At 30.1% G+C, this 19,818-nt stretch overlaps 1 protein-coding gene across 1 annotated transcript; it reads left to right on the plus strand.

Annotated features, from left to right (window-relative positions):
* The first annotated feature begins 457 nt into the window (after positions 1-457).
* Positions 458-6,642, plus strand: LOC131843788 (uncharacterized). Its single transcript, XM_059192537.1, has 5 exons — positions 458-589; positions 1,875-1,984; positions 3,520-3,684; positions 4,170-4,268; positions 6,297-6,642. Exons 2-5 carry the CDS (start codon positions 1,901-1,903, stop codon positions 6,378-6,380), a joined length of 432 nt encoding a protein of 143 aa, XP_059048520.1. The 5' UTR covers positions 458-589; positions 1,875-1,900; the 3' UTR covers positions 6,381-6,642.
* The last annotated feature ends 13,176 nt before the right edge of the window (positions 6,643-19,818 follow it).

A 19,818-nucleotide genomic window follows, 5' to 3' on the forward strand; every position in this document is an offset into this window, starting at 1 on the left:
TTTACGTACTTATAATATGCTTACAGATAAAACATAACGGAGTTTTATGGGACAAAGAATTAAAAATTGGTTCTATAGGTACTTTTGTCTATGTACCTATATACTAGACTTGAATTATTAAGTTATGACAATAACTCTGATAACAATAAAATAGTTTCTAAATTTTTATCTATGTAAACTTGAATTATTAAGTAATTACAATATTAAATAACTATGATCATAATTAATAAAATGGCAAACTCCACGATCATAATTGAGAAATTTTGTTATTCAATAGAAATTGTCTCAATTTATTTCAGTTCGCACCCCCACAAATTCTCCTTTCTTCAAAAGTTCGCCAAAAATGCGTAAATCTGTATACTAGCAACAGGCTGTTACAAGTCGCTGACACATATTACCCGTCGGGCTTATAAAGCGTCCGGCCAGAGCGCGGAGCCTAAACATCCTTCCGATTTAACGCGCGACGCCGCCTCTGTGCATCGCTCCTGCGAAACCATCCGGTGAACAGAGCGTGGCAGTTCTTATACCTGTGGAAACATTGTTTACTTTCCAACAACTACATTAAATACTGAGTGATTTTATGATACTTGTAAGTATTTTTTATTAATTAGTTAATGACTTTTATTCGTAAATTATATCTAACAATAATAAAAATATTTAAATATATTCAAATGCATTATTATGTGTTATTAATTAAAGTAGATACTTTTATGAATAACACATTACTTTTGTTATGTAACACTAATAATATAAAATGTAACAACATTTATTACGTTACAATATTAGGAGTATGACGCAATTAGGTATATTATAAAAAATATTATAGATAATTGAAAAGTACAATAAACAGTTTTATTATACATATAATATATTTTTTTAAAAGTAGTTCTTCAAAATATATATCTGGTAATGATTTCTAGTTATACTACGAGTATTTATTACAGTAGAAAACACCCTAATAGTCTGAAGGATACCTTCTAGGAATTAATTGAAGAGCCGAGACAAAATAAAAATTACATTACCCGGTTATATAACCTGCGTCCCAGCGTATGCTCATGGCACGCTAGGAATCTCTATACAATATTTGATAGTAAATGTTATAATGTTTTGCTTTGGTTGTAGAGAAATTTAGATTTCTAAAATAAGTACCACGTCATTAAAGTTCTATCATTCGTTTCTAATTTTACAGGGCTAAATAAATTTATTTATATTTTTTCCCCTACGTCACTGATTATTGTTGCATAATTTGTAGAGCAATATTAGCTCACAAATCTAATTTTAATTTAGTGACTTCAATAAATATAAAACTACAGTAATATTGCATCTCTTTATCTTGCAAATACTGAAGTTAAGTTTATTAAAGAATAAAAGCGTTACGCATATCTAGGACACTGATGAGATTAAAGGCATGTCTGTCGAGGGGAAAGATGGGTATTATGGTAATAAAATACTTAACAGTATCCTTAGAATACGTCCACATATATGAAATATAGTAACAAATTTCTCTGATGCATTTGTATAGTGAACGAGATATTGTACATACCTACTAACTCAGGTTCTTAACAAATTTTTATACCTCTAGATAAAGTAAAATATTTAATGTTATTTTTAGGGGTCTCTATAACAAAACGTAAAAACGAAAACTTTGTCGGATCTCTTTCTGTAGAACGACTAAAATTTCTGAACTGATGCTTCTAAACAATTATGGTCTATGACCAAAGGTTTTATATTAAATATATTGCAATTGACGAACGTTTCAGCTATTTACTATCTATAGTTGGACTTTGGTCTCATCCATCTCATAATAAAAACATCCTAATCCTGAGATCTCAAGAGCTATCACCGATATTTATAATTTAAAAAAATCTATCCAGGGAATTCGTGTGATGTCAAACAGAAGATGATGTGCGGTCCGGTTCCACTGCTGCTTGTGGTGATATCCATGGCCCTCGCCGCCCCTGCCACTTTATATGATGATACTCCAGTGAGTATAATGACTGATACATTCAATTTCATATAATTCATATAGTTTTATTTTATATGTGTATAGGTAAAAGGAAATGTATACAATAACTATATTAGGAAACTATTGACAAGACAGAATTGAAGAATTTAAAAGAACTATAAATTTAAATACAAATTTAGAATAAAAAATAGATTTCCCATTACCCAGATACATCAATAATTATGTGAGGTTGGTCGTCTAGAGCGTGATTGGATCCTTCTCTGCATTGCAAGAATAGGAAATGTTAAATATACGAACGACATCAAGAGCAAATACACTGTTTTATGCAGTTCATATATATTTGCCCCAGTTGCCGTTGAACTCAGTAACAATAGGGCTGGCTCTTTTCTCGCACAATGATTTGATTTAGCGATTCAGCAAAGAAATGCAGGTAGCCATTTTATATATAAGTCATTAGTTAGATTTAGTCACCTTCTCGCCAAATCGGATGCTATATAATGTGTCTTTTGGAAAATGTTACATAAGTTACAGTCGTTATAGATTTGTCTACAATAAACAATATTTTACTTATTGTTAGACCTTTTAAAACTCTTCTGTAAAGTTGTAATATTTGTTAATAAACGTGCTTGATTCCAAAGTTTTGTAAGAACACTATATTATTTATTTCTGTCAAGAAAAATAGAAAAAAGACATTCAAACGTACGTCTACCCTCTAAATTGAGGGTTGTTAATTAGAATCGCCAATTATGTATCACGTACTGTATTTAATATATAAATGGATCGTATATAAATAGAACGACACAGGGGGACACCGACTTATATTAAAATAATAAATTAATATAGAAAACCAATAACAACCAAGGTACATATATGCACACAATATACATATGTATTACCATTGTAATACACAAACTTTGAACGCTTGTTGATGATATCCACTAGTTTTATATGAAGAATCAGAAGCAACAATATTTTTTTTTATCTTTAGGGATTACTATATACTTCATTGTATTGGGAGTTCCCTGTTAATAGTATGATAATAGTGACAAGTGAAGCCATTGCTAACAATGTATCATGTTAGGTTGATTTACACATGGTTCCTAAAACTGCCTGGAAACTATTGTGGTGAATTTGTCACAGTGGGCTAACCCGATCTCAAGCTCATCTTATCATAATCCATTTTGTGTTTTTTGCATAAATTACCTTTACCGTATAAATAAAACTTCTGTATAGGATCTATACTCGTATCCCAAATGTTACATAAAATGAAATTATTTATAATCTTATAATAGACAGATAGATAAAAAATTTATTCATGTTATAGGCACTGTCATATTTATATATTAACAACAAAAATAAACAATATACTAATACACTAATAACAAAAAAATACTATACAATACAGATATACAGATAAAATAAAATGCAATACAGGTGCAAAAAAGAAAACGGTATGAGTAACGTTGTGTGTGTGTGCATAGCCCTTTGCAACATTTTCAGGTATAATATAAATATTTTCTATAACTAATATATAATAATATTCGTATTACTAGGTGATAGTACCACAAAAGAGAGCAGCTCTGGTTCTAGACCGGCTGCTGATAGCGCTACAGAAGGCGTTGCAAGACGACGTGGAACCGCGGCGTAATGAGCAATCTGGGCGCGGCTGGCCAAGAACAGCACCACTCCGCCTCGATACCAATAACATTGGCGATATGGTAAATATGTTTTATTATACTACGATAGGCGTGTACAACGAAATACTACGACACCGAGGAATACACTTCAATTACTCTACCGCCACACATGTCACAATGTATTTTTTCTTTTTATTTTATATTTTTGTCATTAATGACTAACTCTGTGGTTTCACAATACTTCATCCTACGTGGTTATTTTTAGTAGAGTTCAAATTTGGAACAGCATTTTTTATTTATTTCAACAAAATTCTTAATTTAATAAAGTTTTGAAGTGTTTTTTAATAAAAAGCTATTACTTTTTCATCTGTTTTAATTTGTAGTACATGCGATAAGAATACCTTTTAGTTATCGCTCCACAACATTTTATATAAAAAATATAGGTCGTCACAAATTTTTCAGAGAACGTAGTATACATAATTAAAGGCTAGCATATGAAAATCTCTTTAAAAGTGGTCTAGTCTAGTCAGCTGTGGTCTACTTTGAAGTACGTGGTCGCGTTCCAGAAAAAAATATTGGAGCTGAGCCGCGTGCCGGGCTATGAGTTACCCGTCAGCGCCGAGCCACGTGACGAGATACTCCGCCTCGCCAAAGAAGATGATATGGTGATTATTCAATCGGATTAGTGAAGTTATTTGAACATATATAAATACTTAATATATTTTTCAAAGGCGGAAAATAAAGTGAACGATCATCATAATTACTATGTCTTGCTCGAATTACAATATCTATTTTTTGTTTTGAATATGCCCTTTAAAGTTTAAATAATCATGGTAAAATGAAGACAGAAAATCACCTCAAAGTAATTATTTTGTTATAGTTTAAATAATTATGTTCTGATATTTTTTGTTTACACGATATCTTACGTATACTTTTAATTAAGATTTTGTTTTAAATTAATTATGAATAAACACTCTACAGAAATGACGCTACAACAACACTTGTTTCATCTTGAGAGTCTTTTACGCATAAAGTTGGATAATTTTTTTATTTAGGTACGTGTTTAAATTTTTAATGAAATCCTACTTCTTTAATAATTTACATCTATATTTTCTTTTTTACTGAATATGACGACGTCGACTTTATCGGATTAATTAATAAGATTAAATAATTAATTTTGATAAGAGTTACTTGTAATAAAAAATATAAGATATTTAGACTAACGTCTGTATATTTTATCTGGTAGGCATAATTAAATCCTTCATAGTAGTGAAAAAATGTTAAATTTTATAATACCTACAAATATGTATTCTGGATCAATTGGCTCTATCATGAAATGTAACCATATCAATTTGTGAACGGCACATATAATATCTATGCCAAAAACACAGAATGACAAATCCCCACCAAGAAGTGGAACAACATATAAATTATTAATATAATTACTTCGTTCTTAAATCGTATATATAGCGTATAAAAAAACTGTATTTGATACATTTAAGATTATGCCATTGTAGTTAATAAATTGGTGTAGCTAATAATATATAAAGATATATCTAGGTATATATACCTAATTGGCTTATGAACATATACAAAAAAGTTTGAAAATGGAACCTTTTATAGTGTATAATTCATATTTTATTTTCTAAATACTACGTATAGTCCTCACACACTACGACACAGCTAAACCTACAATATATATCACAAGTCAACTAACTATATTCATGTAAATTACATACGCAAACCCTTCCAAGAAAAAATCTTCAAATTGTAGTAAAAACCAAATCAAAATACATATTGTTGTTTAGAAGAAGAGGGCGGAAAACATACAGAATAGATATACTTTGATTCTATATATTGTTAAATAGATGTGTACTCAAATGTCTTAAATATTTTGTTACAAAATTTATGTAAATTTTTCATGATTATATTATATTATGAAAACGCCTACAGGTATATTCATTAACTGGTTCATATACCTACAGGAAATAAGCGTGCTAATAAACCACACAGTTAATCAATGTTTACATAAGCAAAGTTGTGGGCTACTGAATATTAGGTATACGTTGTTTAGAAAAAAAATACACGTTGTAGAGAGGTTATACAAAGTTATGTATACGAACGATGTAGCTAATTCTATGCCGCGCGTAGTAACGTCTACGCTTTTACTACGTATTGCTACAACGCTACGCTCAATATACATGTTATTATCTAATGTGAGAGTGAGGGTCGTGATGGTTTACTCTATTATTATAACAATCCAAGAAGACATGACATCAAATTGGGACGACACTAAAATAATACTCTGTGTCTATTTATATTTCTGAACCCCCGTGAACAAAATACCGATTTAAAAGTATAAAATAGTCCGAGAGACAGTGTGCGGCTATAAGCTAATAGTTAGCTACTAAGTAACTAGAAAATGGATTGTTAGAACAACAATAACAATTTGTTTGTATTAAAACAAATTGTTATTGTTGTTTAATGAATGACTTCAACGCGATTCCCTATGAATTTTGGTGATGAATTTGTTACGATCGGCCAACTGACCTGTCTTCTTGCTCATCCTATCATCCTGTTGCTCTGTCAGCGTAAATTGTTAGAGCAGGCCATTAATTCATTTAAAAGAATAAATTGATAGTACGAACGTAATATTTTTAGTAATAATGAATGTAACATTGTTTTGTTTTCAGACTGGGTTACAACGGCGCGGCCAGGCGGGCCCGGGCCGGGGCCGAGTACTACGGTGCTATTTCAACGCGGTTACCTGTTTCTAACTAAACCGCATATATGTATACGTTTTATTATTATTTCAATTATACAATAGTCGCCGGCGATGTACTTTGTCATTGTTTGCATAATTTTAACATTAGAACTTTATTTAAAATATACACATAAAATGTATATTAAAGTTACATTTTACACAAAATGATGATTTTTGATTAAACATCAATATGTTTTACTTTTCGCTAGAGAAGAGTTAGCAATAATACTCTTCTCTAGCGAAAAGTACTGCATTTAAGTAATTAAATACATCAATCGACGGTATGAAATAACATGCTAACAACTTTCAATAAAACAATCATTAATATTTAAACAGTCTTATTATTTTTCCTAAAACGAACATCTGAAACTTCAAGATACAGTATTTTACCCTGTTGATATAACGATTAAATTTACCATGAGAATTTATGCGAATATACTCATATTTTTGCAAAAACTGAACGATTATCGAAAATTTATTTTTAGGTATGATCCAAAAAAAAAGTTTAGCTCCTCGTAATATTGCCTCATTTATTACCAACATGGTTATAATATAATAATAGTTGACTGTTTTTGTTGTAGTTTGTTTATATTTTGTTATAAGAGTATATTAATAGACAAATATAAACAAAAATATACCACACAATTTAATTATTATAATGTGTACCTTCCTGCCGACCTTTCTGCAAACTTTGCAAAAGCTGCACGATACTACAACATATTATATATATGTTGTAGTATTGTGCCGCTTTTGCAAAGTCAGTATTCAAAATAAACAAGGCAAGTATTCATCTTGATCTCCATAAACAAAATATTTGTTTACGTTATGTTTACAAGCTTAGTAGCTGAGCATAGTGAACTTATTCATAAAAGCCTTCTTAGCTTTCTTTAGCCTTCTTAGCCCAAACCCCATTTTTTATACAACTCTTTGGCTTAAATCTATAACTATTTCATAGTAATATATCATATCTAAAGCGATGACTCTATTTAAAGGACACCGTAACAACCAGGCAAACCGTAACAAAAAGGAGTCAAACCAGTAACGTAAGGTTAAAAACCCTTTATTATCCAACAAGCAAACATTCCGCTGTTTTCTCAGATGGGTTAGTCAGAGGTATTGTTATGATTATGATTGAACTAAGGAATTCTATGTCGTAAAAAACTTTATTTTTATCTCAAAGACTACCGACATCTACTAGGAGAATATAGAAATACATAATATAAAGACTTGTTATTAGAAATAGGTTTCATTTGCGGAAATCTGCCATTTGGTGCTTTGAAATTCTTTCAGATGCTTCGTTCTAAGAGTAAAGCAAAAAATACACTAGATGGCGCCATGTCAGGGCATATGTTTTTATTTCGCAGCATCCTACCACGCTTGATCATGTTCTGCAATGTTAAAAAAAAAATATTGGGAGAGAATAGATACGATAAATAGGTATTTCATATTATATTTGTACTTTATGAAGTAACTATCTACTCTATAAAGTAGTATAAAATCACCAACACTATGAAGCGTGGTCCTGAATTCGATAATACAATTTTAAGTATACGATGCTACTTATACCCAAGGTAAAGCTAAATAACTGGCCTTATAAGGAGTATGACCTTCCATTGTTCCTTGTGAGGCCAGTTATTTATAAAACAAACAAATAATGTTTTAGAATACAGTTTATTCCATAATTTGAATTTAGTCGCATTACACTGAGAATAGAATATTACGTAGAGTAATAGTAAATTATATTACTACCTACCTATGTCATAATTAATTAATTATGTACCTAATTTGAACTGAATCAGATGGCATCAACTGTTTGAAATTTGCAATTCGTTTAGTTGAACAAATAGAACCGACACACTTACGAAACGAAGAAAGTTACGTCTCGGCTTATAAAAATTAAGCGTACCTTCATATAAAATCAAAGCATTGTTTAAACAGAGATATGACATTCGAATAGCTTGGCCGGCTTTTGTAGTGTGGACGAGTGGTTGTTTGCAGCTAGCCACCACCACACTACACTTTTGTTCTAGCAAACAAAGGTGGCGTAGTCGTATATACATATTAATTCAGCGTTTCACGCGTTGCCGGCGGCAGCGCGCCTGTTGGCACGCCTGAATGCTTCCGTAAATGTGGTTATCTGGATTGACATAATATCTGTGATTTAATAAATATAAAATGGCTGATATTTGTTTTTATCGGAATGGTCGAATAATTGGTACAGCGTATACGAGTGACTATATGGGATTGTTTTTATTTAATTGAAAAAAAAAATAAAACAAACACTGAAGAAGCCAAAAATATACCAAAATAAATTTGGAGTTTTTGAGGTTTTTGTTAGCTGTCAACCGTTTTAAATCAATTAAAAAATCCAGATAATATTTGTCCACAAACGAATAAAAACAAAAATTTAATCATAGTTAACTATAACCACAGATAAGGTAATATTACAACTATTAGTATTAAAGTGAAATCAATATGGAATATTCATCAAAATTAGTATACTGTAGTAGTAATACATATGTATTTAGAACAAGCATTGCTTATGTAAGTACTTTATTACCAACTCGTGACTCTCTTGTATACTAAAGCAAAACCGTTCCGTTGGTAATTATAGACTAATTGCTAACGCCCCGTGGCAGTGTAATTGCAGAGGTAGTTCGGATTTAGAGAGAGAATACAAATCTACTTACCTAATTATAAATTTCCATGAAAATTATGAAAAAATGATTTTTAAATTATATATCTATCAGAAATGTGACATTACAATTTTATTTGATTGTATACCACCACACAAAATATATTATAGTTCTTCCCGCGGTTTAAATATTAACTTAATCAACAATACGAATCGAACTTAACATTTAGAAATAGAAATTAACTTAATGTATTTTAATTTTTGTAAGTAAATATTAATGATAACATTCAAATATTTTCACACAGGACACAAGTTTTCTCATTTTTCATAATTCATTGTTAATAACTACTACCCAGAGTTATGCCCAAGATCGTGAAATCAAATCTGGGCAACACTAAAAAAAAAGACTGTATGTATATATTTATAACTAACTCTCAGGTCGAGAAAACATCGATATGAAACCAAAAAAGAAACGAAAAGATACTAGAGCGTTTGCCCCTGCCACCTTGGATTCAATATACAAGCGACAAGTGGGCATGTCAAGTATCGTGTTTACCACAACATTAACAGTGTATAATACCTCTGGCTACACCGTCTGGGTTAACAGCATTTTTCCAATAAACCAAGACCAACCAGCAGTCTTACTTGTATAGGATATCTGTTCAAGTTTATCTTTCATTTCACAGACGTATTGTGTTTCGCTCTTTTGTAGCTGACGACCTGAGAATAAAAGAGTACGAAAATTAAAAAGAGGTACACAGATTTGTGTAGAAAGAAATGTCGTAACAGTATATACTTTGTAGATCAATATTTGTTAGTAAATTATTTTACTATTATTGCACAGAATAAGTATGTCAATATTTCGATTCCAATAACCTGAAGCTTATATTTTCGGACTGCTCTAATGCTGTTTGACGCAGCTGGCCTAAACAGCTTCACCGAACGATAGGGGGCGAGTGCAAATGGTACTCCAAAGGCGCAGGACTTATGGAGCGGCTGAAGGAAACGACTTTAGTCTGAGGGCACCGCTAGCCATTCGAACCTTGGCTCAGGCCATCGTAATTTTGATCCCCGATTGAATTGGACGGGGGATCGATCGGAGTAGCAAGAAAATTACATAAAAACTAAGTACCTACTTCAGCATTTTTCAATATTATAAAAATTACAGTAATCTACAGTAGAACATTATGAAAAGAAAACTAGAAAACCTTGTATTATATAATATATATGTAAAAATATTTCTATTACAACTTCCAACCAAACAATTTTATCTCGATCCAGTACCTAAAGATAACTCGTCCAGCAATTCGAATTCATCTGAACTTTTCCCAGTCACGATCATTATAATAGTGGGCGACTGTGATAGTGAATATGTACTGAATGTTGGACAATTTAGCTTCTATATAATTGCTATTCATAAATACCTAACCATGATTGCTATGACCAATATGGATGAAAAGATAAAATAACTCGTAATTGCTTGGGATATACGAAAAAAAGTAAGTTTCCTCCTTTTTGTTCGTAAATTCAGCTAACATTTATTATTTCCAATTTAATCTTACTCCTATAGGACCTGACCAATCATTATAGGTATATGTAATAAATCCATATATGTAAAATAAATATTGTTATGTAATAGGTATACATAAATAAAGGTATATAGTATATATATCATATATTGTTAGTAAATATTGCGTTTATTTGTTACCGTGTGTGAGACAACAACTACAAAATTCCAGCTACATACATACTGTTGCGTGTATTCAGGAGACTACTGCCTTTACCAGAAACGTAGTCAAAAATTTTAACAACTAATGTTCTTCAGGTAAATTACGCGATCCTTGTTACTGTTTAAAGATCTTTTAACTTTTACCGGAAATTCGATCCCTCTCCTAAAATCAATAAAGATTTCAATATAATATAATGTCCAACAGACACATCCAACTGAGAACTCCGACCTAGGTTAATGGCCACAAATCCAAGACACGTTCAAAAGAGTAATTTCAGCCAAACGTATTCGGTTATCCTATGATTTCTTTTGTCTTATATGATAATTATTATTATACTCAAATGATAAAATTGTTTGATATAGTACATTTACGGGGGATTAGGATATCCACAAGCCTACATTGTGACTCGTATTTATAGAGACTCCTGTATATATATTTTTTATTAATGAAAATTGGTCTTTGCATAAAAAATTGTTTCATCATGCCAAAGAGGTTAAACATTTTGCTGAATAATATTAGGTATATATGAGTTCGGCTATGTAATAAATGTATAAGTGAGATATTGTTTGCATTATTTTAATAATGAAAATATGTTAAATAATATTATAAATATAAACGTGCGAACATCGTGACTTAGTTGTTTAAATACCTCGACGTAAAGATCCCAAATCGATATATAAGTCGGTGTAGTTCGTGAGTTCAATTTGGCCATCATCGTAAAAATAATGTATATGTACATATGTATACTCGTACCCGCCAGCACGTCATATAAGACAAGTCATAAGGAAGTAATAATATTCATGAAACTGTAAAATTCCCCGAAAATAGCAAATTTGAAAAACTATTTAAAATATATATATCATCTATTTTGTAAGATAATTTGAATATCTATGTTTCCACTTTTTTATTTATTCGAATGTATACAGCGTTATAAGTACCTATTACAATTTATATGTACATTTTTAAATAATATCTAAAGATAAGAACAAACAGATACCTACATCGAGTGTTAGCAATTACAAAAATAACAATGATAATAATATACAAATGTCGATAGCTTAATGTGGATGAAATTATAGTTAGAACAAACGTCATATATCACTATCTCAAGCTAAAATTATTAATAAAACTATAACTTAAATGACACAGTAAAAAATATATATTAAAGCTTTGAAAATATTGAAATAAGAAATCATCTTGAAGTATATGTAGTGATCTGGATAATAAAAAATTGTTGTATCTGTAAACTGCACAAATACTTAAAATATGGGGCATATTGAAAAATAAAAATTAAATTAAGTTATTTATTTTAATAATCTGAGTACTGAGTACGAATAATGATATAAATTCTGACTAACGAACTCATTATCGTCTAGCTGCAACTATTCTTGAAGCTAGAACTTCATTGACACAGTAAAAATTTTATACTCAATTTTACAATAATATATTCATTTCAATTACATGTAATAACTCACCTCACCTGATCTGAGAAACCACTGATCATCTGCATACAGTTCATAATAAAATTCAAATAACAGTAATGAATACGGAAAATCTTAAAAGGCGAAAATGTCACTCTGCGGGACACCACTCTGATCCAATCAGACAGTGTTCAAAGAACTAGACGAGGTAAAACGTTTACTAAATCGTTAAAATTGAAAGAGGGCACGTCGGATGAAGTATGACCGTTGCCTGTTATTAGAAATCGAAGCAATTCTGTACCCTTTCTGTAGCAGAGTTATAGCCTGATATATGCTTGGTTTTTTTACTATACGATTAGAGAGATTTAGTATCAGTTTATTTGCCCCAATTTTCGTGACATCTATTTCGCTTATTTGTACATATTTCTATATCGTTATCCCTAGACTGAGCGGAAGATCTTATCGCAATAAGTCTTTAATAAGCGAACCATTGCTGATCTATGGATGATTAGGGTCCTCAAATTTAGGTGAAGCATGAGCTAAAACCTATAATTAATAAAAATATTTATTAGCAAAACTATCAACTAGTAGTTTGCATCTATTAGTAGTAGGATGTGGAGAGTAGGTAACCAGATAACAATATTGAATAAAATCTATATACATACATATAAAATATTAATAACGGTGTAGATATCATGTTCAGAATATCTAATTAAATATTATCAGTTCATAGTTGCTTGTTGAGTACTAGATATTCACAGATGCTTATTATTTTAACAAAGTTCGAATATATAGTACAACATAATCTTCAAAGATACATCAGATAGGCATGTAATATTATTTAACAACTCTACTATTAAAGCTGTTTATTAATGAACTGTGACGAACTAATAATGACTAGATTAACACAAGGAATACCTACATATTATTTTAATATTATTATGTAACTGAAGAACTGTCAAGAACAATTTATCTTATAGTCTGATATAGCGATACCAGACTGAATTTGATTATTTAGTCAGGTAGGTACTTAGTTAATTTTGCAGGTACAATACCACTACAAATGTGTTAATATCAAGTTTAATTGACACACTTTGCACACAATTATCACCCGGTAGCTAGTCGCTGTAAATTTCAAATTCTACATGTATGTACCTACAAACCTGAATATACTTATACAATAGAATATGTATATATGTACTAGTATTTATTTTGAGAGGAAAGATTATGAAAAGTGAAAGGTGCTGCCGTATGAGTATCATTTTTCAACCAAAAATAAAACCTATATTTTGTGTGGAAAGCATATAAAGCCTACTTATATCAATTGATCTGAATTTTATTATATGTTATATATGCTATGTAACGCGATATCTTTACCAATTTCTGAATTGTTTTTGACGATTCTTTTTATAATAGATACTACCGAGTCGCTCCCATACTAATTTTGTTAAGGTGTATTAAATTACCTTTGCTAAATTATTTGTTGTTCTTATATAAGTATCGGATATTAGATACGGCAGGAGTGTTTAGTTTCAATTACGAGTAAGGGTGGCACCCATCGTGGATAAGACACTCGATCGCTGCGCCTTGATTGAGTGAAGTGATACTACGTTTTTGTTCGACGCAATTGTGTCAGCTGGTTGACGCGTGGCCATCATATAAGAATGACACGTTTTGTGGAAAACTGTGCGTAGAAAAATTATTAAAATAATGTTCTTCCCGAATAGTGTAGGTATATAATATCAATAATAATTGTGTATTATTTTTCAATTGTCACTTTATACGTTATCCCCCTGGATTGCTATTATATTGCTGGTATATCCACTAAGAAAATAAAGATTTTAATTCCACAAAAAACCCAAATTTTAATAATTAAAATTTATATGATGTCAACGTATAATATGTTATAACATATAATTAGTCACTTTATAGATATAAACCTATGAAACAGTATATTAATACGTCAGTATATAGTTATAACCGTAGGACTATGTTATATAAATAATATTTAACCGTAATAACATTTAAGGTTATTGTGAACGGGTTGCGGTAATTATCGCTTAACCCTATGGGATCTTAATCCATATAACTTGTAATTGGTCATCTGTAATTTTGGGCAAAGTTATAATGATCAAATACTAATATGTTGATCTTAAGCTCATGATTGCCTATGATTCCCTATGCGCAAGACCTTGATTAACGTAACTTTTCTTCCCAAAGGTAAATTCATTATGACACATGAAGGACATCTTGGACCCTTCATGCATTACCTTATGCTGCTGTGGAGTGTAATATATATAATATATATACTTGTTACCGAGAATAAACAGCTACGAATATAATAAGTAGAAGGTACTGGTTTTATAGCAGCGGATTGGTGTATGAATATAGTTTTATTTCGAATGCCTACCTATTCCTTGTTATGTACCAAATATATTTGTGCTGTATTGTTGCTATGCAGAACAAAAATAGTACCGGCAAAATATGTTTTTTGATTTTGAACAATATGTAAGAATATTTTAAGATATAACTATAGGTATTTATTTCAGTCAGTAAAATCTTCTATATTAACCAACTCAGTATTTCAGCGAAAGCTACTCAAGTATAAGTAGTTTATACATTAGTATGTAATACGATCTTTTTTGACATATCCTTCACACATATTCATTGTTTATAGCGGTATACGTTTAGTTTTATCGGTCATAACTCGTGATGTCCATCTTATGGCCTTTTCGTACGACCCCCAGAAACAAGTTGTGAGCCATATAGAGCCCCAAAAAATAATAGTAATTTTCTTTTTAATTAAATATTCTTATCGGTTAGACAACTCAAGAAAAGAGGGCGCTCAGACTTATATGACTGTAGGCAAATCACCTTCAGCTATCGCTTTATTCCCAAAATTTATAGAATCGACAGGCAATCAACAGGTACGATATACTCTCATAAGGTCACTTAGCTGGAAGTCTTCTACTATTTTTGACACATCGTTGGGCAGTTGAGAATGAGGGGACACTCTATCAGTGAGTCTCCTTTCATCGGGTTTCGTACAAAGCTCTTTTTCAAAACTACCTTCCTTCAGGTTTATGTAGATGGGTCGATAGCTTTCTCTCGGAACGGAACATTAAGATTGCTATCGATGGTACTTGCTCCGACCTACATTATGAAAGCTGGTGTTCCACAAGGATGTGTATTATATCCGACTTTATTCCTTCAACGTATAGTAGATGCCTTGTATAGCGGCCATACTAATATGTCGCGTCGCGGGCAAAATTTATAGGATGCCGGACTAAATTTGTGTCTGAAATCGAAACTTCACTGCAATCAAGTTTCGGTTTAAGGTAAGAAGGATCTTGATGAATTGAACTCTAAAAACATAACTATATAGTTTATATTTATAAGTGAAACCGATGCAAAAATAAGCCTATGTCCTTCCCCGCATTTTATTATCATTGATTCATATGTGGTCAATTAACAGAATATTGTACCTATGGTAACGGAAAAAATAATACTATATAATTATAATGATGCACGTTATAAACATTTAAATTCATTGTTGACATATCGTCCTAATTTTTTAATTAAGTATACTACATTTAATTTTAAAAAATAAATATGTTGGATATATATTTTTTAGTTAAACATAGAAATTTACGTCTATATACTTCATTGCTTTAATTATGTCATATTATTTTTTCCGTTACTTACATACTTTATTCTTTTAATTGACCACATATACATATACTATAATCATTATATACCAATACTTACTAGAAAAGATTATGAGATTATTATAGAATAAATAGTCACATAATGAACAAACTTCCGATATCCCGCAGAAAAGCAACGGAAGTATACGAGAATCGTTTTTACAAGTCGTAAATGCTAAAGTGGGTTGTAATGGACTCAATCAGAGACCGATGGCACTCATATATGAATTATGCTGCAGTCAAACAAAACGGAAAATAGTGATGCAAGTACTGTAGTAGAAGTATATAATAGAGTATTTCTTATACTTACTTATGATATACATATATCATAGGATAATTCATGGTCCTAATTATAATCGGTGCATAATAAATCGGATAAGGTTGATAAAGGGAATTTTATCGTTAAATATACTATAATCAAACTAAATTACAGTAGCCCAATAACAAGTCCTATCCGCATAGATAATTTGAAGTAGGACACGACATATTTAAACTAATTAAAATTTGGACTAGAACGGCACCTTAGGGACGACATTTTCTCTTCACGAACATTTGATTACGTCTCTAAGTCAAATGGACTAGTGAGAAACAGTAAATATGGAAAAGAAACGAAGGCAACTAAGCAAACCTTCTGTTATGGGTACTAGATAAATGATAAACAGTACATTTAACACTCAAATAAATATATTTTCAAATTATGCATTTGCAATAACAACATAATATACATAGAAAAAACAATCGTACTCATTTATACAAATGCTTGTACCCTGCCAGCAATCGCACTAATTATTGAATTATGTTTATTTATTTATATAAATATACCATTTACCTACTTGAAATAAAATAAACTTTAATTTAAAGTAGGAATAAAATTTATGGAATTTACAAACATTTGCGCCCGTCTTGTAATTATAAACGAGAAGGATACATATATTAATTATACATTCGTGTTTTTAATTGAGTCCTAATTTATTATTATCACAAGGAATAATTTTGCAAATAGCAAGGAAAGAAAACAAAATTTAAATCAAATTAAAATATAATCTTAAATGTTGTATGTATATGTAGTAATAGTAACAATTCTATTTGCAGACGATACAACAATTATTGTGAAATGTGAACATGCATCAGCATTTCAGAATGATATAACAAAAGCATTAGAAAGGGCTGTAACTTGGCTAGAGGCTAATAATTTAACTATAAGCATAAAATTAATAAAATTTCAGACATATAATAGTAAACATATAAATATAAACATTAAAATGAAAGATATCTTAATTAAGGAAGTGGACTCAGCAAAGTTTTTAGGAATATACATAGACAAACTCTGTAACTGGAAAGAACACGTAGAACACCTTAGCAAAAAACTTGACAAGTTTGTTTTCGTACTAAACCGTTTAAGACAAATTGTTTCTGAAAAAGCTGCATACTCAGCATACCATGGCTATGTTGCTTCACAAATACGCTATGGTTTGATACTGTGGGGTAACTCGGTTAATGCTATAAACATTTTTAGAGCACAAAAGAAATGTATCAGAGCGTTGTGCGGGGCGTATTTCTTAGACAACTGTAAACCATTGTTTAAAGAAAAAAATATTTTACCATTACCATGTCTATATATATTTGAAATGTGTTTATTTGTAAAAAGAAATATTGATATATTTGAAATTAATTCTAAAAATCGAAGACTAAGAATACAAAATAAATTGATAATACCGACACAGAGACTTCCCATGTTTCAAAGAAATTGTTATTGCATGGCCATTAAATTATACAATAAATTGTCCGATAGTGTACAAATATTACCATATGCTAAATTTAAAGCAAAATAAATATTTAATTAACAATTGTTTTTATTCTGTAGAAGATTTTATATCTAACTGTAATTTATGAGAATTAATATATTTATCTAATATCTATTAATCTAATTAAATTTTAATTTAAACATTTATTTATATTGGAAGTAGTTTAAATAATTTTATGATTTTAAATAATTTACACACCTTGAATGGTAAATATTGCTGAACACCTTATTAATTGTTGTGTAAGATCTGCTCTATGCAATTACCAGTATTTTGTAAATAAACATTCATTTCATTTAGTATGTAGTATTAGCACTTAAACGGCCTCGGTGGTCTAGCGGTTTAGCACACCGCTTTATTTCCGATGGTAGCAGGTTAGAAATGTGCATCGAGCGCATGCAAACATTTCTATTCGAGTATGAGTGTTTGTAACGATTTAGCTGTTTTCTGTGTACATGATATGTATTCATTTAGAATCAATATGTATTTAAGTTTTGTAAGCTCTGCCACAGATAACATAATTATATATAAATAATACTTTGAATATCATATTTATTTATGTTTAATCGACATCCTTAGAAATAACTTTCAAGCTTCTAGTTTTAAATTACGATAATTTCATATAGTCGTTCATCTCAACCTTTCAACCCCTTACAATACTTTTTTCGCATTAAAAAGCATTAAAAATTTTAGCCCATGTCTTTTCTTGGAGTCTAGACTATCTGTGTACTAAATTTAATTTTAATCGGTTCAGTAGTTTTGGCATGAAATAGACAGACAGATAGACAGATTTACTTTCGCATTTATAATAATAGTAAGGAAGTAAGGATAAATATATAATAGATGTAGAATGTTATATTTACAAAACTTTATATAAATAGAAATAAACCTCCAGATGCTTAGCTTTTATGGCTCTCACGGTCCATTATAAATTATTGCGGTGGGAGTCTTTAATCGGTAATGTTTCTTAGACTTATCGCTATTACTCGCCTCTAAATGATTGAATGATAGATAATAATAATAATAATTTATTGACATTAAATTTACAAATTTAGAGTAATATTCTCTTAAGATGATGTTTTCTTAAATACGGAGATTACATTAAAGGTTACAAATGCGTGATGAGACGAAAAGGTAAATTATTATATTATATTACATACTACATTAAAAGTAATTACCTAATATATTACATTTACCAAGGTTGCTATATCTGCATATACAGTTTTTTATTTCATCAGCAGTATATAATCAAGTAATATGTCAAAAGTAATAATCTAACTGATTAGTTGTATTTGTTTTTTATATATTTACAGATATTAAGAAATAAAGTAAGAATTTAAATATTTTAATATTATGAATTAATATCAGTTCGACTTGTTCGATATTTATTTCATTTTATATTTCAGTCTATTTACTAATTAGTGCTGTGCAACTACTAATAAATAACAGAATTACCGAGTAACTAATAAATACAAATTATGGTAGGTAAACTTTTTTGTAAATCATATGTAGTTTTTAGCTTTTAATTTACAATAATGTTAAAATTAATCTCATGTGTACCTATTTGTATTCTTTTCAGAAATAAGAAACATTAATAATATATAGAAAAACTAATTAATATTTTCTGAGACCGGAATAATAAGTATTCAAAAATTTTTTTATACTGTAAGACAAAATTGAACAAATCTTTATATAGGTGTAGCCCATAAATAACAATCTACGTGACAACTTGGGTTACTTCACATAAGGAACCATGTGAGACTCTTGTGACCTTTGATCACCTTTGAAAATAAATAAATTCCGGGAATACGAGTATAAAATACTTATTATAAAACCGCCATTTAGTATCATGTAGCTCCATGGCAGTTATTACAAAGTATGACTAAGCATTCTATGCCTACGATATTGTTGATGTTCGTATTTTATCTACTGAATAGATAGAATAGGTGAGACAATATTCGGCGGAAAAAAGAAATTATTTATGAAAAAGGTACTAGGCAACTTACAAATAATATATATAAGTCATCAGTAGAATTATTTTTAATATACAAAAACCCATTATCATTATTTTAAAAACTAAGCAACAAATTTAATATGATTTGGAATAAAAACAAATTGTTTTCGCAGTTAAAAATATTTTTCACGGTTGTTTACAA

This window comes from Achroia grisella, unplaced genomic scaffold (assembly GCF_030625045.1).
Source record: "Achroia grisella isolate CSIRO2021 unplaced genomic scaffold, CSIRO_AGI_Agris_v1 utg3297, whole genome shotgun sequence".
Lineage (NCBI taxonomy): Eukaryota > Metazoa > Arthropoda > Insecta > Lepidoptera > Pyralidae > Achroia > Achroia grisella.